General features: G+C 34.3%; 4 protein-coding genes across 13 annotated transcripts; 1 reads left to right on the top strand and 3 right to left on the bottom strand.

Moving 5' to 3' along the window:
- On the bottom strand, nucleotides 29-1,243 carry LOC18589961. Its single transcript, XM_007015182.2, has one exon. The coding sequence runs from the start codon at nucleotides 1,241-1,243 to the stop codon at nucleotides 29-31; it is 1,215 nt and encodes a 404-aa protein (XP_007015244.2).
- On the top strand, nucleotides 3,001-7,160 carry LOC18589960. Of its 2 annotated transcripts, XM_007015177.2 has the most exons (6): nucleotides 3,002-3,477; nucleotides 3,662-3,767; nucleotides 3,989-4,041; nucleotides 4,566-4,697; nucleotides 5,799-5,871; nucleotides 6,712-7,160. In XM_007015177.2, exons 1-6 carry the CDS (start codon nucleotides 3,103-3,105, stop codon nucleotides 6,801-6,803), a joined length of 831 nt encoding a protein of 276 aa, XP_007015239.1. In that variant the 5' UTR covers nucleotides 3,002-3,102; the 3' UTR covers nucleotides 6,804-7,160. The 2 variants fall into 2 exon arrangements, with proteins under 2 accessions (XP_007015242.1, XP_007015239.1); XM_007015180.2 differs by lacking the exon at nucleotides 5,799-5,871 and having other exon boundaries at nucleotides 3,001-3,477.
- On the bottom strand, nucleotides 7,590-12,858 carry LOC18589959 (protein N-lysine methyltransferase METTL21A). 3 transcript variants are annotated; one of them, XR_001929611.1, is made up of 8 exons: nucleotides 12,652-12,858; nucleotides 12,468-12,535; nucleotides 11,515-11,634; nucleotides 10,568-10,641; nucleotides 10,426-10,483; nucleotides 10,110-10,351; nucleotides 9,572-9,733; nucleotides 7,590-8,097 (listed from the first exon to the last, which is right to left on the bottom strand). XR_001929611.1 is itself a non-coding variant. In XM_007015173.2 (8 exons), exons 1-8 carry the CDS (start codon nucleotides 12,792-12,794, stop codon nucleotides 7,977-7,979), a joined length of 798 nt encoding a protein of 265 aa, XP_007015235.2. In that variant the 5' UTR covers nucleotides 12,795-12,829; the 3' UTR covers nucleotides 7,590-7,976. The 3 variants fall into 3 exon arrangements, 2 of the variants coding, with proteins under 2 accessions (XP_007015235.2, XP_017983872.1); XM_007015173.2 differs by having other exon boundaries at nucleotides 9,572-9,683; nucleotides 10,250-10,351; nucleotides 12,652-12,829; XM_018128383.1 differs by lacking the exon at nucleotides 12,468-12,535 and having other exon boundaries at nucleotides 9,572-9,683; nucleotides 10,250-10,351; nucleotides 12,652-12,838.
- On the bottom strand, nucleotides 13,761-18,973 carry LOC18589958. 7 transcript variants are annotated; one of them, XM_018128290.1, is made up of 6 exons: nucleotides 18,518-18,971; nucleotides 18,262-18,426; nucleotides 16,411-16,587; nucleotides 15,782-15,835; nucleotides 14,984-15,094; nucleotides 13,761-14,588 (listed from the first exon to the last, which is right to left on the bottom strand). In XM_018128290.1, the coding sequence occupies exons 1-3, from the start codon at nucleotides 18,771-18,773 to the stop codon at nucleotides 16,553-16,555; spliced, it is 456 nt and encodes a 151-aa protein (XP_017983779.1). In that variant the 5' UTR covers nucleotides 18,774-18,971; the 3' UTR covers nucleotides 13,761-14,588; nucleotides 14,984-15,094; nucleotides 15,782-15,835; nucleotides 16,411-16,552. The 7 variants fall into 7 exon arrangements, with proteins under 7 accessions (XP_017983779.1, XP_017983781.1, XP_017983780.1 ...); XM_018128292.1 differs by having other exon boundaries at nucleotides 13,761-14,574; XM_018128291.1 differs by lacking the exon at nucleotides 14,984-15,094.

Raw genomic sequence — 19,769 nt, 5'->3', positions numbered from 1 at the left:
TAAAAGAAAGAAAGATTGGTGGCACCTTTTACTGCACATACTTAGCCCCATAACCCATACAAAGCAACAACTTAGGTCTATATTGTACGAGTGTCATTCTGGTCACTTGAGACACCCCCTTTTCCTCATTGTATTGGGTTAATCCCATGGACTTAAAGCTAAATTTCCTTGTAATATTAGGCTTTGACTCTGTTGCATTTGAACTTTTAGGCTTCTCCTCATTGCTTATTTTTCTCACGGATCCGCTCCTGAAAAGGAGTTTCTTGAATTTCTGGCTGATGGTTTCCTTTGTACATGTTTCTCCACTTGCGTTTGCACTTTCTCCTTCTTCCACTGTTGGGTTGATGACATTGGTCTTTCTTGGATTTTCATGGCCCACTTTAACAAGCCTTGCTCTGCTTGCAAAAAGAACCCCTTTGGGCTCTGCCAACTGTATTGGGGTTTTCTTTACTTGTTTCAGCTGTTCTTGACGACCCATTTGCCTGTTTTGGTCTGGAACCCACATCAAAAAGGCTGAGTCATTGCTCTCCATCCTCTTGTTCAAGTTGGGCTTTAATTGTTGCGTTGGTAATATGAGACCCATCTGATTGATTTGCTGCTGGCTTGAGCCTGATAAGTCATAGGTTCCCTTGGGAATTATCTCCCTAAACGGTGACATGGACCGAGCCCGTCTACGATTTTTTGCTTGAGATTTCTCAACTTTTTCTTCCTTGACGTTCTCCAAAGCTACCATGAAGGGATCAAAATCATCATTCCACAAGCTCCTACGTTGAAATGGAAGTTTTAGGACACCAGTTGGCGACCTGGGAGATGACAAAGTCGAGCTTTGTTTATCATACTTGTTGTCATTGGCATATTGAAGTCGCGGCGGAGGCTTCAGTGGCATGACTTTCCCACCAGAAAATAGTTCATCAGCGAACGCCATGGCAGGAAGTGATTCCTTACGAACATGGTTCTCTTGTGGATCCTCCAATTTGGACTCGGACTTAGGCTCTGATTCGAATCCATATTCGTCAACATTGAAACGACGCCTAGTTTCAAACTCGAACTCATCAACATTGGAATTTGAATCTTCAAAAGTTCTTGGTGTCGTTGGCTCAGTGTCGAGATCATATGCAGCCTTCAGGGTCTTCCTAGTTGAACTAGTTGGGACACTATAGAAACACAAACCTTCCAAGCTGATTCTCCTCGGGCTGGCCGGAGCACTCATATAGAAGGAATCATTTGGCGTTTGAGATGTCATGCTCATAGTTTCCTTCCTGCTGCAAAAGCCTAGGCTGGCTATCAATTCAACAATCAAGATCGTTGGCTAGCTTTGGATTATAGATTCTGAAAACAAAGCCCAATTCTCGCTCCTGAATTGAAGGGAACCCTAAAGTGACATGCATGTATATATTAAAACCTGGGTCAACAGCTTCCAAATTATTCTTCAAAGCTTAAAACTAGCTAGCTACTAGAAAGATATCGGGGAGAAAGTCCGGGTTCATGTCCCTAGCTGGCTATCTGCTGCAACAGCTTACCACAAGTACTCTAGATTACATTCAAAAGAGCGAAACTTGTTTATTGTCAAGATGTTGTAAGCATGACTAATAGTTTATTATTCGTGTCTAAATAAAATTTCAAACAACTATGCCAGGCCTTGTGGTTTTGCGAATGATCCGAGACCAGACATTTGTCTATACAATTGTTGTCTCGTAGCATGAACAGCTGCGTGAAGATACCTGGCTTTGTAATTTGTAAACAATTTATAAAAGCTAAGTAGAAAACAAGTAGTTTTGTCCTGATTTAGATCTTAGGTATCATTTATACTAAATGATTGCCAAAGGAAATCAAACAAATCCTGGCTTTGATTCTTCCCCCTTGATTGGTAAGAGTACCACTTGAGTCACGGAGCTGAGCTTCATAATTTGAAATCAATAATGATCCAGACATTTTGATGTCAGTCAACCTCAAAACCTGCTCGTGACATATTCCATGAGCAAATTATGAATAGGGTGCTGAATATTGCATACTTTTTAATAATAAATATAAATAACTGTTAGTTGTTGGATCGTATTAGTTTTTTTTAATTTTTTTTAAAATTGAATTTTGCTTTTTAATAAAAAAAATTATGTATCAATCAATAAATTAAATGTTCAAGTGTTGTTGGACTGAATTAGTTAGTTTTGAATATACACAAACTCTCATGTGTTAAATCATTAAAAATTCACATAAAATAAATAATAAAAATTTGTTATATTTATTGTAAAGCATATTATAAAAAGAATATTATAATTGTCTTAAATGTGTGTATGCATATTTTTACTTTGATAAATGTAGGAACGTTTTATTATAAAGAGAAAATTCAAATCTTGAACTTTAATTTTTTAAAATAGAAATAATAATTATTAAATCAAATTTTCAATACATTAAAAATTAAAATATAGAAATTGATACTCAATTTGTGATACTGGTGACTCGAATGAATGGTGAAATATTCAATTCAATATGATTTAGTTTTTTAAAGAGAATTAAATTGGATTTTGATTTTGCTTTTTAATTAAAATCAATTAGGCTCAATTCTGTTCTTCAAACAAGATAATATTTTTAAAAATTTAAATTATTTAAAAAAATTAAATATTTTTTAATTACATTTAATTAAATCTTTATAATTTATTTTACATCAAATTCATTTATGATTAATTATTATTAATAAAAATATCACTTATTATTTTATATTATATAAAATTGACATGACATAATAAATGATAACGTGACATATTAATGTAATATGATAACATTGTTACTTGTCATTTTTTTTTCCCACAGAAAATAGGTGTAAAATGAGACATTTTAGTAAAAATAATTAATCAATAATTAATTGTAAATATCTATTGAGTTTAAAATAAAATTAAAAAATAATTAAATATAATAAAAAATAAAAATTTTATTTAAATTTTATTAATCAAACCAAATGGAAACAAAGTTAACAAGGCTTCAAAGCCGTTTGATAGGAGAACCATATCCTTGCAAAACAAACAGCCCATGCTCAATTTATTTTCCCGGGTGTAAGCAAAAGCAGGAATTACGAGTATAGAATGGGAGAAATTAAATGAATCTTCCATGGAAACACAGTTACTAAACCTCTCTCAAGCCCATTACATGAACTCACTCTCCTCCAAGCTAAAACCTCTTCTCTCTTCTTCCTCTTCTAAACTTGTACCTTTCTCCTCACTCTCTCTTTCTCTGAACCCACACAACCACCCATCATCAACAACAAGAAGAGTTTTTGCAACGAACAGCGTCAAGCTCTCTGCTGCTGATGCTGCTGCTGCTCTGAAGGAGAGTTGGTTGGACTCTCTGTCTTGCCCTTTGCCTGACAGCCGAGAGGATCCGATCCGGAGTAATGCGGATTCCAATTGGGTCATTGGTGTTGACCCTGACCTCTCTGGTGCCTTGGCACTCTTGAGAACTGACTCTTCGGGTTGCTCCGCCCAGGTACATTTCGCTAACAGTTTAAAGTATCATTTTTTAAAAATATATTATCTTTTTCTTTTCTTCAAGGTATTCTAAAATTGGAATGAATTAATTAATTGCGTTATAAACATTTTGCAATTGGTTGGACATTAATTTTTTTTATTAAATTGTGTATGGTATTTGGTTTTTTCATCCAACGTTTTAGGTATTTGATTCGCCGCACTTGCCTGTTAGAGTTGGCAACAGAGTTCGGAAACGTTTAGATGCCAGGTCTATTGTTCAGTTGGTTCGAAGTTTAGAGGCTCCAATTGGTATGCTTCTCTGGCTCTCTCTTTCTTTGAATTTTTCCAATGTTTGGTTCAACCATGGAGAATAAGTGAACCAAGCAAACTGTAGGTCTGGCTTATGTTTACTGATTCTTTTTGCTATCTTTGTATGGTCATGATTTGGTAGTGTTTATAGATACAAGGTTGAAATTTTGTTTTTCAACTCCACTTTTCCTTCTGCATTGATTGGGCTTGCCTTTCTTCAGGTACTGCTGCATACATAGAGCAATCTATCCCCTATCCAAAAGATGGGAAACAGGTCAGCATTGTTACCAAACAATGGAATTTTGTTGGACCTTTCCAATCATTCTCTTATTATTCCTGGTTCCGTCGTCATCATCATCATAACTGCTGTTATTTGTCCATTTTTCTTGCAACTCTAATTTGTTACCTTAGGTTATCTATTGGTGCTATCTCTGCCCCATCTAAACATTCTCTGTTTCCTCTTGCAAATTCTATTGGCCTAAATGTTGTTTAATTATTTTTATTTTTGGTACTTATGGAAACCTATTGAGTTGATCTTGAACTACAGAAAGGGAGGTAGCCCTTTCCCATCCCACAAATCCCAACCTCCCCCTTCCAAAAATCAAACCTGAGACCTTCAATTGAAAATCACAAGCTCTAGCTGTTGGAGTGTCCCTTTGCGGACTTTCTTTTACATAGTTGGGAAAGCATCTTTATGTCCTTATTCTCCTACATTCATCAATAGGAAAAGAAATGACAGATCAATTGTTCCAAAATTTAATAGTCTTGCTGAGGTTACTTTCTTATTTCTTAATCTAGGGTTGGTGGAGTGGAGGATTTGGGTATGGATTATGGATTGGAATACTGGTTGCCTCCGGGTTTTCTGTAGTTCCAGTGCCATCTTTGTTGTGGAAGAAAGGGTTTGAACTCACTGGAGCTGGTTCTACAAAGGTTGGTATATTAGTGTTGTTCTGTAATGATTGATTCATGCCTATTGACCTAGTTATAATTTGAGATAAATGAGGTAAACAGTGCATTTATGTATGCATAGAAGTGAAATAACTTGGGGTTGATAAGAGACATGTGGCAAGGAAAAGAGAGTGCAATCATGTGTGTGTGTGTGTGTGTGTGATCACTTGCTTAACTACAATTTTTTTAGATGCATGCAAAAAATCAGTTGAGTCATTTTTCTTAACTTGCAGCATATTGCCTTTGAATTGGAAATGTGAAGCTGATTGCTCTTCTAGCCCTTTTTTCCCCATCTCCTTCTGTTTTCTTTTTCTTTGATGAAGGGGGTGGATGGGCAGTGGAGTTGTTTCTCAGTTTTAAAATTTGCAACTGAAACAGTAGGCGAGGTTGCTGATGGTAATGTATTATGCTTATAACATCACTCTATACTTGTACATGCTTTGAAATTTTAATAACAAGTGCAAACAATTGATGTAAACAAAGTCAATTGGATCTTCTTCTGAAATGAGTTTAAATTTGAAACTTTTTATTAGCTTGACACGTTGTTTTCGTTTTTTCTTTCTTTATTTTATTTTTATTTTAAAGGTAGAAGAAATTTTATTAATGCAATTCAGTTACAAAATTCCTTCAGTAAGGAAGAGGCTATAAAACCAGGCTAGGTGACAATTTGAGGCCCATAACGTGACACCCCATACTCTATAACTATGACTTTGGATAAAGGACGTATGGAAAATAAATTGGAGTCACATTGTTTTGCATGAACCTTTTCCATTTTAATGACTCCAATTTTGTCAAGGAAGTTTCAAACAAGATGGTATTTTCTGTAGCATTCCTCATGTACCTTTGCCTTCCCGTTTGATTGGTAAGAAGGAGATTCATGGCACCTTGACTTTTGCATATGCTTAGGGCACCAGTAGCTGCACCTGTGGGTCTAAGTAAATAAGCAAACTTTTTTTGAAGTTTTTCTTTCCTTGGTCATCAGTCTCAATCATTGCATGCAGTATAGTGTCTTACTTTCACAGCATTAGTTTAAGCTATTAGTGCTAAGTTTCCTTTTTTTATTACCATTCTGGGTTTTGACAGGATGATAGTCGGAGAATTGCATCAACTTTATTTCCCTCATTGAGTGATCTATTGAAAAGGAAAAAGGATCATGGTACGTGTTCCTGTTTCCAAAATATAGCATTCTAATCTATATTCATTACTGGTAACACTTAACCTTTATAGAATCGCCAATTGCATTCTGTAAAGTTTCCTTCCATCTGCTTTATTGTAGATCCAGTTACAGTCCATATGATTATTCTTTTTTCTTTCCCCATTTATTTCCAATAGATATTAGTCTCATTTGTTACTTAAAAATTGCATAGAAGCCCTCAATAGCTAAAGCTATGTGAATCTTTTTTTCTGCCTTCTTGTTCTCAATCAATGCTGGTGTAAAACTGTCTCTTATCAACTCGTTGGTTGCTGCTACTTGGCAAGCCCTCTGTGCCTATGCTACCTTTTAGCCTTGACCTACGAACTGGTATATTTTCTTTAAAAGTTGTTCCTACACTAATTGTGGAGATCGTAAAGTTAGGTGATACGGTTGCTTTCTCTTCCTTCCAGAGTCTTGAACGTTTGCAGGAACCAACAAGTTAAGTAGTTTCAAGGCCTTCCTATAAAGAGACCTTAGAATCCGAGACTGACCATTCCCAACATTTAGCAACTGAAAGAAATGCAGCCTGCAGAAGTACTCAAAACTGACGACCATAAATATGCTGCCACCAAACATCTTCAGTGATTCATGCAGTGTGCATCATGGATCACATGCTCCTCATTATTTACTTTCTTAGCAAATGGTTTTTTCAAATTGTAGATTTTGTGTTTTGACCTGAGATTGGAAGATAAAGTTTGATTTAAGCAGGGTCTCCTAATTTCGTTTTTAGTCCTTCTCTCAGTGGCATTTGTTAACTTGATTATTTTCTCATTGAATTCTGTTTTCTATTCAATTTCGAAGGACGGGCTGAGGCTCTTCTCATTGCTGCATATGGAAAAGGTCTCAGAATGAAGGTAGATCCATCATTTGTCATTGAAAATTTGGTCCCATGAAGCTTGCTGTTTGTACTGGTGGCCAACTTCCCATACCGCAGTTCATCTTTGCATTGCTGCAGTTTGAACTGTTAACCATCTGTTAAGACTAATTTGAATGGTTAATGGTATGAAAGTAGGAGATTATAGACTGCAGCTTGAGGATTGCATTCAGAGAGCTCTAATGTCTATAAACTTATTGAGAGTGAGCTGGCTTGACTGGAGTTGTATATTTTATCTTTGTGGAGCCAATATCCTTACAAGGTACATTGCTGTGTAAGTTAGCATATGAAGGAATATTTTAGGGAACCTAAAATTTTTTTAATGAAAAGCAAATTTTTGGAGCAGATCCATTCTGCTTGCAGTTTCACTGTGCAATTTTGTATCTATATTTCCTCCACTGTTGCTGTGATATATTATATTTAGCTGTTAGCCTGTTATCATAAGTTTTCAACATAGTTTCATTTTCCACCCTAGTAATTAGGATACATGTGGAAGCAATTTCTCTTGGTTGATTAAATTTGGTGCCGAATGTATTTCTTATTAGCGCTCTGAATTCCATGATTAGTTGCATATGACATTTGCCTTGGAGGGGGGTCACCTTTTTCCCACCAAGCATGATTAAAACTAGTTAAATCCCATTTTGGAGATTGTGGGTGTGATGAATTAGATCATGCTGTCGTGAAACAGCATACACAAAGGAAATTATTATCCATAGCGCTTAGGACAACCAGAATAGTATTGAACTCATGAAGATACTTGTCATGGAATTGAAAGTCTGCAGCCATGGCAAATGTTACAGAACAATTCTGAACAACCCAACAACTAAAATTAGATGGTACCAAAATGGACAAATGGGGCTTCTGTATCAACAAATATAAAAAGACAATTCAAACCAACGAAGCAGTGCATCTGTTTCCAGTCCTAAGAACACTGTAATTAAGTACATTCAAAATTAAAGAGATAGGACTTAGATATAAATAACAAGATATTTTGAAAGCAAAGTTCTACTCGCCATCTAAATCCTTTTCCCATCAAGTATGAATCTTGCTGTGGCAGCATTGCATACAAAACTGAAACATCTAGTGGCTAGTTAAACCATATTCACAATAGATATCATTCCTTTGTTCTGCCCTCATGTATGTTGCTAGCTTCTCCACATATTCTCCTGTCCAATGTGAATATTCAGCACCTCTAGCAAAGGGTGATCTCAAAGATGACTCCTTCGAGATTTGCAACCACAGAGCGTGTCCCAGCTACTTCATTTATCAGCATACCATGCCGAGTAGCTTCTGTAATAACCATTGAATCCATCCTGCATATAGATTCCAACATGAATAAATGGACAGCAAAAAAAAATAAGCTCAGTGTGCAACATTTTGACACTGATTGTTTGTAGAACTGACACCATGCTTGCACCATAAACAATATATCATCTCGAATTTCAGGCATACTAAAGCATTAAAAAGAAATAAAACCAAGAAACGATCAAAATCATAATATGTTAAACACAGTAAATTCTAGTGTGCTTAACATAAAAAAGGGTAAATTCTAGTGTACTTTGGCAGCTTTTATTCTAATAATGTTTAGAAATAAATCACTTAGATGAAAAATCCATGGCTGAGAATAAAGGGTGCAAGAAGAAGGTAGGAAACTACGAGGCAGAAGTCATCAGATATTCAGGTTTAAAATTTATAAATCATAAACATTGCAACCTCAAACAAGTAAAGGTTCAAACATTTTAAAGGTAGTGTTGAATCCTCAAACTTCGCTACTGCTGGATAGAGTTAACAAGTCAGCACCATGTTTGATATACAAGAACACCTTATTTATATTTATTCAAAGTTTGAGTTAATTACACATTTGATACTTAAATTTTGATACAATTTACAAATTGATATCTGAAGCAAAAAAAAAAGAAAATACAATATATACCTTAAACTTTCAAACTATGTATCGTCTTTATCCAAATCCAAATTCTAACACCACTAAGCCAAGAGGCTTATTTATGTAACGTTTGATCAATAGTATCATGTCATATTTATATCACATAAAACAATCAACATCCTTTTAACACCAATTAAAACATATATATATATATATATATATATATATATATATATATATATTCTTTTCAGGTGGAGAGTAATATTCCTGTTCAAGATCAACCAATGATTGAATGCCATGTGACATCCACATTGCATCCATGTGAAATTTTCACAATATTTACCATTTTTACTTAATACATGATGTATACATGGCATAATTATACTAGTCAGATGCTGTATCCCCAATAAGTTGTATAGGTAAGTTAATGGTGTTAAAATTTGGATTAACATAGAACATTATTTGGAAAGTTCACGGTGTAAATTGTACATTTTTTTTTCTTTATGTATGACTACCTTACAGGTGCCAAATATGTATTGAGCTCTTAAATATTTGTGCTGTTTAGAGGTAAGTTGTCCATTTCATAAAAAAATATGTCTAACCCTCTGTAAGTGAGGGAACAACCCTGATGGTATAAAAGGGCAAACTTTTAAACATGGATCAAACTGAAATTTGCCAAAACCACATTATTTACCCTAAACTTTAAAAAGACTGTCCAATTCTCAATAACAAAAATCAGAATCAACATTTGGGAATGCATAAAAGGTTAACTGCTTTAGGTGTAGCAGGGGACAGAGGTTCAAAGCCTTTTTAACGTCATTTTTTAGTTGTGAAGGTGACAGGTTTGTAATCAATATATTCAGGAACAATGGAGGAAGAAAAAGAAAATATAAAAGACTTACATTTTGGCTCGAGATACATATGCTAGTATGAATTTGCAATGGCCGGATCCCCTGTTGCGCAGGAGCTGTTCTACAGTATCAAAAAGCAAAGGAACACTTGACTGCTGGAAGCTTGGATATTGTCAAGGGCAGGTCTTTCCATTTCAAGTTGTCTAACAGCAACTACTAAGAAGGAACGAATGCACATGAAACGAAAGAAGTATAGTTTTTCACAACTATCAAGTTTAATGGCAGTTTTTTGAGCAATTATAGTACAGTGGTCCAATCAGGCCATCACATGACCAAACAGCATTTAAAGTTGCGTCTACTTTTATGCCATAAAACAAAACAGACTTCTACTAAGATAGAAGTAAGCAATGAAAAACAAGCAACAATAAAGTTAAATGAGTGTCATTCAATTCCTGGAAAGAAAATAATGACTTGGTCAAGAGGATGAGTAATTAAAACAAGCATCTAATCAGTTATTGGGAAGAAACAGACTACTGTCATATCCTATGATAATTGTATGCAAGGATAGTGTTTAGACGGTGTTCAATACCTAGACAATCATGATAGAGCATGCTCATTCCTGGCTTTTGCATTATGTTATTCTCAGTTTCATCCTTCATAAGCTCAATCTTTTTCCTTGTATTTTATACATTGCTTGAGAAAAGAAATAATTAATAGTAATCAGGATATAAATGTCAGCACCAAGTATCAAATCAAAACCTCCAGGATATTTGTGCAAAATGCTGTTAATATGATCAGAATTTCCCCACTCTAGCTTCTCAGCTTCTAGTGCTGCATGTAAGATGTGAAAAGAGGACATCAGCTAATCCAAAATGAGCATTCCCAATCAAGCTTATTTCTCTCACCAGCACAGCAACTAGGATTTTCAGAAGATGTATTCAGCTCTATGTTTCTCCTCAGGATCTGCATATGATTGGCAACATGAAAATTAGAGATAACACCTACCAAATATATACCCAGCGCTGAAAATTAATTTTGTGATCTTGCCTTCAGCACTTCATCGTTATGATCAGTCAAAAGAATTTGATGACAAAATCTGCTGCAGAGCATGCCAGTAATACCTATAAGGTGGCAGCAATCATGCCATGGCATCAAGGTAAAATAGAAGACCGAATGCACAACAAATTGATGAATACCAGGAAATTCCATAAACATAATAATAAAAATGGATATTTTAGAGAAGGAGAGCTGGAATTAGGACTAAAAGCTAGAGTGGCAAGATCCAATCTTGCAAATATAATTGTGGTGTATAACTTCAGCATGCTAAAAAAAATTATTTTCTGCATAATAAGCCAATTATAAAACTCAAGATTGAAAAAATTCTTTGCTCAGTCAAGCAATTAAAAATTGAGTTTGGGTTGAGTTGAGCCAACTTGACTGTTTGTGCACACCTAGGACTGCCTAAAATCTTTCATCCTATTATTTCAGAAAACAAGCAAAAAAATATGACAAGACCTAACCAATACATCAAGCTTCGTCAACCAGCTAAACCATGAAGATGCATTGAGCATTTGTCATCAACCCTAATCATCTTGTTTTGGATGAGAAAAATCTTTAAGTAGAAAGACAGCTCGATGAACAAACCCCTGGGCCCCTTTTCTCTTCAACCAAAATATCAGCATGACAGCAGATATACATACAAACTACACATGCACATAAACATTCATGCTCCAAATCAATAAAGACTGCCAAAGTGGGGAGCAGGGAGACTAACAAATTATATATTATCACCCTTCCATCCATCTCCTCAAAGCAACAAAAATCTGCCAGTTTTAAGCACCACAACAGAGGCTAGTTCAAAGGGCTAAGCACATATAAGAAAGAATTCAGATTCAGGTTGTTAACTAACAGCCAAATGCAACACCTTAATAATTAATGATTAGTACCTTGGAAATGAAAAATGAAAGAGTAAAATGTATTAGACTATGACTCACCTACACCAGAGCCTAATTCAATCATGGAACATCCTTGAAGCATCTCAGCATTTTTAGAGAGATAATCATTCAAAAGCATTGCACCAGGCCATACCAATTGTCCTGTCAAATCAAAATCAGCTGTTTCACAAATAGTTAGTGACTTATGTACAATTTCAAAGCAACTGTTAGACCAAAAAATTAAAAAAAAAACACACAACAAATTAAGAAATATAATAACTGATATCATGTAATTCTTAGCATGCATATGCATAGAATCAGAAGCCATTAGCCACAAGTACAATGTCCAAATCATAACCCATCAAGTGGGTTATTTTGGTTTTAATATTGATGAGAAATTGCAAATGGAAGATATGGTGGAGTACCATAGAATTAGTGCAATGTTTGATCAAATGTTAATGATAAAGTCAAGGAAAATGTTAAATTCGGAGTAGAATTTCCTTTTAAGATGAAAAGAGTAGAATAATTGGGCACTAAAGAGTTTTGTCTTTTTTCTTTTATTTCCTTTGGTCCCAACACTTTACCTCCAATCTAGTTATTCATGCAAATTACTTAGCAATTAACATGGTTGGTTAAGTAATAACCCTGGTTCCTGGAAACTAAACAAGGACCATCTCTACCTGCATTTATCCCAGTCTCTGCTTCTATCAATACAATGACCAAAAACATGTCACGTGAATGATACTTAAAAGATGACCTGAAGCAATTATTTCTTCAATTTTAAAACGACTTTAACAACAACATATCAAAATTCTTGAACCCATACAAAGCCTTTTTGGGGTTTTTGTTTTTTCAAAGAGTTAGGATACTAAAGTGAACAAAGTAGAGAATCCCACAACCAAAAATGGATCTTTTTGGAGAACTTAAAGGAACTTTGATTAGCCAACACAGCGTATCTTTACTAACAGAAAAAAGGGGTTGTCAATTGTCATTAACTGAAAAAAGAAACTTACTAGAGGCTGATTGGAGACAAAAGAGCTGAAGCACATGAGACCCAAATGTGTAAGTAGTCAGCTGGTAACTGCAGACATTAACAATCAACTTGTGTTTTTTTTTTTTTTTGATTGTATGAATCAAAAACAGACAGAGAGACAGAGATTTTTTAGAGAGAGCAAGAGAGAAAGGGTGTGGAAATACTTGTCATTGATGAAGAAAGCTTCGTCCAAGCAAACGATATCCTCTTCTTCTTCTTCTTCTTGCCTGACCATTTTCTCTTCCTCAAGGAAAGTAGAAACCTCCGATTCGACCTCCATTGTTTCTCTTTGGGAAACGCAGCACATGGTGAACAGGCAAAAATATACATAGGCCGACCATACCTGAAGAAATGGGCCCGCACCGGGAGTCCACTTTTTGTTCGATTTAGTAGAAAGATTTAAGAAAAATATAATTTTAGTGTATTTTAAACTTAATTTTGCTGATAATACTCAACCCAGTCGGAGTTTTTAAGCTACACAAGTTTAAAATTGAAATCTGCTTCGATATCAGATCAATTTTAGAGTGGAAAAGAAAATTGAATCAAAATCAAGATTGAGGAATTTGAGAATTTTGGCTATTGATTGTATTACATTCCATCAAATTCAGTTTTATAGAACTTGAGAAACTATATGTCCTTATATCTCTAATCTTGCATTTACAACAACTAATCATCATCTTAATTAGTTAGCAATAGAATTAAATTAACTATTTACCACTTAATTAACAAATTCTTCAAACACACGTATTTCTTATCATGTATCTCACACTAATAAAAGATAAAATGGATCTTAAATTTATAAATTTTTTTCACGTAATAATTATATATTTAGAGTCGATAAAGTAAGTTTATAACACTTGTCATCAGTCTCTTGTCAATGTGTCATTCTCGTGCTGCTAGTTTAACAAAAATAAAAAAGAACAAGAGATTTTTAATTATTATAAAAGAATTCGTATTTCTTTTTCCGGATCAAATTTTATTAGCATGGTGATTGTTCACACACGTTTGAGTGATGTTTAGTTTGGCATTATCATTGGAATTGAAAAATTACATTTAAAATGTGCTATGAAAAACTGTTATAAAAAATTACCGTTTGTCAATTTTTATATGTTATTATATTACCATGAATAAGTATAGCGAAATATTAAAATGTCTAAAAAGAACATGACATTAAAAAGGTAAAGAATGGATTATCTTTTTCGACCATTTAAGTAAATTATTATTAAGATGTATTCAAAATTAAATTATTGTGAGATTTAGTTTTCATTTTAAATTAAACAAGATATATAGTTATTATTCCTGCTATAATTTCATAAACAAGCCAATATTTTTTGTGTTGGTATGCCGTCAAGGAATTACATACAGCCAACCCCATCACACTACAAAATGTTCCTCCGTTTTGACGGATGAACATTTAAAAAGCTTGAGTCAGCTTGCACTTCCGAGTTTCTCACCACCCATTGCTTGAGTTGAATTCAACTGATCAAATGGAAAAAGGAAAAAACAGAGCACCTACTATCTTGTCAGCCGATTGCTGGTCTATCCTCCAAATTGTGGAGTGATGTGCATGACCAATTCTAGTCTTCTCCCTTCCTGCTGAAACAACACCGTATCCTTTGACATTTGTGCCAGTCCACAGGGACCTCAGGGCATGCAAAAAACACCACAAGTCTACACTTTCGGACAAGAAAACTGGAATATTTTTAGTTTGTCTACTTAGCCATTGCATACTTTCCAGGCAAGTTTGAGATGCGTACTCTCTTGATTTCTAGTGTTAACGCTTCCTAATTCTGTTAAGTGTGTAATGCATGACAACGGGATTGTAAATGAACAGATCAGAGGGTAATGTTTCCAACTCATTAAGTGAACAGCTTACCCTCCTCAATGCAAGCACCTTACAAAAATGTCAATCCAATATCCTCATTTAGCCTTTCATGAATACATTGACATTTCCACCATTTTCTGTTTCATAACTTCCATAGCATTCCATAACAGAGAAGCATCTCCTATCAAGGTCCAGCATTCGCAAACATTTCACCCATTTGGAAAACATGAGCCCCAACCTAACCTTTCCCTTCATAAGTTGCCTAAAAAACATAAACTAAATAGAAAAAAATTAAATAAAATAGGAGGGCTATAATCTTTCAGGAAAAAGATGAAACTACTATAATATGTTTAGACTGGCAGGTGATGTTGATTAAGTGCTAGCAGCAATAATAATTTAGCCACCCTATACCTACATCTACATATGTGTTTAGCATATACTATCCTAATTAAGCATATTAATGTCTTAAATCAAACTAAGACACTTATCTTGGAAATTGTCCTGCAGTTTTTATTATTATTTTTTTGGTTTCTTCTTTGAATAAATGATGCATTTTCTGTTATAGCTTATATAGTATAAAAGTAACCTTGAAATAGCCTATGGCTTATTGGCCAAAACTTTCAAAGTTTCAAGTGTTTAGACTATATTATGTAAATCTTAAAATAGGGTACCTTTAAATGGTTAAGTCAGCCAATATTTTGAATCTTTGATTGCCAAGAATCTCTTAAACAGAGCCATACACCTCATAAGCCCATCCTACTTTAGTTTACTCATTCAGAAAACTGCAAAACACGGGACAGTTTAACTGATTTGTCAGTCTACATAAGAACAAATTAGCACAAGTTTGAAAACCGCTTATCTATATGCCAAATACAGCATGATTGCCTCACAGCAACCTAAATCAGTCAAACATTTTCCACAACATTCTTATTCTGCATTATTAAGGTCTCTAATTATCTCGTCATTTGGAGTTTACTTAGTTACACCAAGAGTAGCTATTGAATTGCTTGGTAATTGAAGGCTGAAGGAGGTTTAACAATACAGATAAAAGTTTGTTTATTCCATAATTTCATTTATTTCACTTCAGAAGAACAACAAAAATTGGAGGCTGTAAAATACTAAATATTTTGGTTCAATATTCTCTCATAAATGATTTAAATAGTTAACAGTTATATCTTCCAGATATCATTTTACTGGTCCTTTATTTACTTCTGATGCACCTTGGTTCCCCGTTTAAAAGTTGTAATATGAATTTGATACAAAAGAAAAGAAAAAGAAGAAAAAGTATAGCTTTCTAGATAAGTGAAGAAACAAAATAAAAACATACTAGAAATCTTTTCTTTTTTTATGCAAAGTCAATCTTTAGCAAGTGTAAACCTTTGTCAACTATCACAGAGATTTCCACTTGCCTCAACCAAATGGATCGTTTTAATTTAAAATGTTTCAGTCATGAAGGGATTAAAACATACCAATAATACACAGCCAAGTTTGATGTTGTCAGGAATCTTCAGTCACAGTCTTCTCTGTGATTGCATCTTAATTTGTCAGTTATGAGCACAATAAAATAGCAGAAAAAAGCTGAATAAAAAACAGGGACAAATCATGAAATATCTCTATAAATGCATCTATCATTCAGTTTGGACATACGTCTCAAACAAATAACAAGTTGCCGAAGCTGTTTCTAGTTTTAACAAATAAAAAAAACCAGTAACAGCAACAACACCTAATAATATTAACAATAATAATCATAAAAGTATCCCCTTCTAGAGGCATTAGTCTAAGGGGTATAGCTAGCCCTAGGCAAGCTGAAGGTTTAAAGCTAAATCCCAAAAGAGTTAAAGATATAATTGAATGGCCTACACCTCAGTTCATGGGAGTTGTTTGTAGGTTCCATGGATCAGCTTCTTTTAAACCTAGACTTATTTGCAGCTTCAGCGCTACAATGAGTCCCATCACACAATGCTTAAAGATAAAGTCATTCTTTTGGACCAGAGAAGCAGAAAAGGCTTTTAAACAGATCAAGACAGCCAGGAGTCAAAGCACCAGTAGTAGTGCTGCTGGATTTGAAAAGCTCTTTCTGGTGGAATGTGATACTAACCATGTAAGGATAGCAGCTGTTCCTAGCCACGATGGAAGACCACATGACCCTTTTTAAGAGAAGTTGCCAATGCAAAATAGTAAAACTTGACCAATAATCTGGAATTTGATGCTTTATTCGGAGCCCTTCACCATTAGCAATACTATTGCCGTACTTGGGATTTTAAGGTATATTCACCTATTCAGAAAATGAAGCACTTTAATATCTTAATCCAGAAAAGAAACTCAGCCCAAAACATGTTGCCTGGAGTTCATTCTGAACAGATCTCATTCACATAGAAGCATAAATCAGATGAGTGTAATAAAGCAGCCAAATGTACTTAGGTAGAGAGGTATGTTGTTGACTATATTGCAAGCTCAAGTACAGGCTTCAAGAAGCTGCAAAGTCAGCACAGAACAATCGTTCTTTATGTATGTAATGAGAGATTTGCGGGATACAACAGTTAAGACAGCAGGTCCTATTGCAATACATGATGGATAATTATTCTAAAGTTGTGTAAGCAAACTATTCCAGAGCTACACGAAGCTGATTCAAGAGACATTTTATGCAAGACAAGACTTTTGCTATAGTGATTGTCATTTTTGTATTCCAAATGCCCTTGGATCAGACAGGAGGAGTTGTAGCGACTTAATCTAAAGCTTGAAGATAGAATGCATGCTTTTAACTCCATGGGGTCAGTTTCTCCAAGCTGCAAGAGATGATGGAGCATGCCTGCAATAGCATCTAAAGGTGTTTATGTACGAAGGCTGGTCTAACATCCCAAGTTTAATTTTGCTCATGTCCAATGATTAGAAGCTTAATTTTGAGCTTGAGTAGGATTCATCAGTTGCTTTTGAATCTTAAATTCTTGTTTCTTTAAGATAAAAGTTGAAAAATCGAACTGTATTTTTGTTTTGTAAATTTTTTAGATGTCATATACTTTTACAATCTTCTGGTTTAGATTTTGAGTTTGAGAGTCTTGTTTTGGGGCTTTCTTTACTTTGTTAAGTTTTTATTCATAATTTAGGTGCTTTCTAAGTCAAGTCTGTTATTTTCCTAATTCAACTTAATTATTTTTTTAAAGTAAATATTTGACTAGAAGTGGTACTACTTACTGAACTAGGAATGCTAGGAGTCTATATGTATATATCAATGTTAACTTTCAATATCTGGATATAGAAATATTACAAGAGAATATCTAGCAGTACAGCATGGATCATGTGATTGTGTGATACAATCAACCTTAAGTCTGGTTCTGATTCCAAAGGAAATCTTCTTTCAGCATTATTCCTCTTCTTATTCCTTATTTCTCTGCACTGTTTGAGGTTTACTACTAGCTCTAATACATTCTCTTTAAAGCCTAGAATGGTATTTATCAATTCCTAACCCATTCCATACAAAAGCAGCTGCCAACTTTCCCTTACCTAAATGGCTAAATCACATTTTATAGGTACTGAGCCAGCTGTTCTACATATTACACTACTTCCTTATAAGCTTATGTAAGAACCTAATGATACAAATAGCTTCAGCTTAGGTTCAAAATCTCTCAGTTTGATAACAATATCCAGTCAAAAAAGAGCTTAAAACTGGTAGTGGTGGTCAAGAATCACATAAAGAAAACATGGAAATTGGAATTTCTGGGATGTAAGGACCTAGCACCAAAACATTTGGCTCACTAGTTGGTCCATTCGAATCCCCTCTTCCCCAAATCCAAGATGGAAGGACCTCATTTTAAAACCCTCAACTATGCGGCAGTTTCCCTGTCCCACTAAATAAAATTATTACTCAAAAATGGAACTGATCATACTATTCCAAAAGCACACAGGATTTTACATAAACAACAGAAGAGAGTAGAAGAAAAACGTTAGTTACCATGTTGCAAGCCCATTGATAGCATCCGGTCTATATTATCAATACGCCGCTGAATGGATTTCAAAAGCAAATTCAATGAGAAAACTCTCTTTCTAACATTAGAAAACTTGGCAGCATGTTGCATTATGAATGGCAACGGAGCATCTTCCAGCAATTGATCAAGCTCTGCTGACCCACAACATTAGAAGCAATTTTTATCTTATATTAATATTCAGCTTTAACGGCAAAAGAAAAAAAAAAAGAAGAGGAAATTAACCTCGAGTAAGACGATCAATTGAGGAACTAAGGAGGTCTTGGCTGGTGAGAGTGTCGTGGGCTTTGGAATCGAAGTCTTTGATGAGAGAGGTAAGCATCGAGGATAAAGCTTTGGCTAAAGCTTCGGTGCTGTCATTATCGCTGGGATCATTGTTAGATTGAGAGTCTGGGGTTGGGGAAGAATTAGAAGGATTTACTTCGACGGAAACGTCGCTGATGGTGGCGTTGTCGTCATCATTTGAACCCTTGCTTTCCATTTTCTGGGTTTTGTTGGAAAATACGAAAGACAGGAAGCTTCCTTCGGGAAGGCAATTGGGTAAAGTGAAAATTCCGCTACAATTCAATTTGTACTCGAAAGGAAAATATTTAAAAACGCTTGGGTATTTTTCTCGAAATAGTCAGTCCGGGGGCGGGAGGTATCAGAGTAGGCATTATTGAGCTCCTCTTATTCCAAGCCAGTTGGAATAACAACATTTGATATAGCTTTTATCGGGTAAAATCTAAAAAAAAATTTCAAAATAGTTTAAAATGACATTTTAATCTCTCGTATTTTAAAATTACGTTTCTGATCTTTTGATTGTTAATACCGTTAATTAACACTAAAAAAAATTAGACATAATACTAAATAAATAGAATACCTCTTATATTATTTTTTTCAATTTTAATATATTCTTTGTTAAAAAAAAATTACTCATCATTCCCTCAAAACTTTAATTTAAAAAACCCTAAAAAATTTAATTTTAAAATTTGGAAACTTGAAGCTATATTTGCCTTAAAAACCATAAACTTTTTTCTGGAAATAAAGTCTAATGTGATGAAACTCTTTATTTCTCAAACAATTTGAGAATATTTTTTCATTAAAGAGAATGTATTAAAAGTAAATATTTTGTTTAATTATGAATCATTTCTTACTTGTGGTTACTAATCTTGTTGAAAAATTTTTACCCAAAAAGTTCTTTGAGATTAAGATTTTGGGGGACATAAAAAGATCTTGACTTGATTATTATATATCAAAAGTTTTAAGTTTGTTCCTTCTCTATCAAAAATAGAATTGAGAAAATTATGAAGAATAACCTTTCTTGATAAAGATATTTCAAAAATAACTATCAAAATAAATTTAACTGTTTTTAGTCATATTTAGCCATGATTTGACAAAAATACATTTAAAACTATTTCAAATAAATTAAACCATTCATCACAATTTCTCTCTATTTTGTGCTTCCGATTTCTCTCTCTCACCATCCCACTCTCTC

Source organism: Theobroma cacao, chromosome 9, assembly GCF_000208745.1.
Source record: "Theobroma cacao cultivar B97-61/B2 chromosome 9, Criollo_cocoa_genome_V2, whole genome shotgun sequence".
Lineage (NCBI taxonomy): Eukaryota > Viridiplantae > Streptophyta > Magnoliopsida > Malvales > Malvaceae > Theobroma > Theobroma cacao.
Note: the sequence above shows the minus strand (reverse complement) of the source record. Positions and strands in the feature narration are given on the sequence as shown.

Bases quoted from the DNA above. Each gene is read 5' to 3' on its own strand.
- LOC18589958 (XM_018128289.1), bottom strand. From the start codon at position 18,773: ATGGAAAGCAAGGGTTCAAATGATGACGACAACGCCACCATCAGCGAC. The intron at 18,427-18,517 runs GTTAATTTCCTC...GTGGGTCAGCAG, and splicing joins AATTGATCGTCTTACTCGAG to AGCTTGATCAATTGCTGGAA. The intron at 18,158-18,261 runs GTAACTAACGTT...AATTTTATTTAG, and splicing joins ATCAATGGGCTTGCAACATG to TGGGACAGGGAAACTGCCGC.
- LOC18589961 (XM_007015182.2), bottom strand. From the start codon at position 1,243: ATGACATCTCAAACGCCAAATGATTCCTTCTATATGAGTGCTCCGGCC.
- LOC18589959 (XM_007015173.2), bottom strand. From the start codon at position 12,794: ATGTGCTGCGTTTCCCAAAGAGAAACAATGGAGGTCGAATCGGAGGTT. The intron at 12,536-12,651 runs GTATTTCCACAC...TAATGTCTGCAG, and splicing joins GCTTTCTTCATCAATGACAA to TTACCAGCTGACTACTTACA. The intron at 10,642-11,514 runs GTGAGTCATAGT...GCCACCTTATAG, and splicing joins TGAATTAGGCTCTGGTGTAG to GTATTACTGGCATGCTCTGC.
- LOC18589960 (XM_007015177.2), top strand. From the start codon at position 3,103: ATGGAAACACAGTTACTAAACCTCTCTCAAGCCCATTACATGAACTCA. The intron at 3,478-3,661 runs GTACATTTCGCT...CCAACGTTTTAG, and splicing joins CTTCGGGTTGCTCCGCCCAG to GTATTTGATTCGCCGCACTT. The intron at 4,042-4,565 runs GTCAGCATTGTT...TTCTTAATCTAG, and splicing joins ATCCAAAAGATGGGAAACAG to GGTTGGTGGAGTGGAGGATT.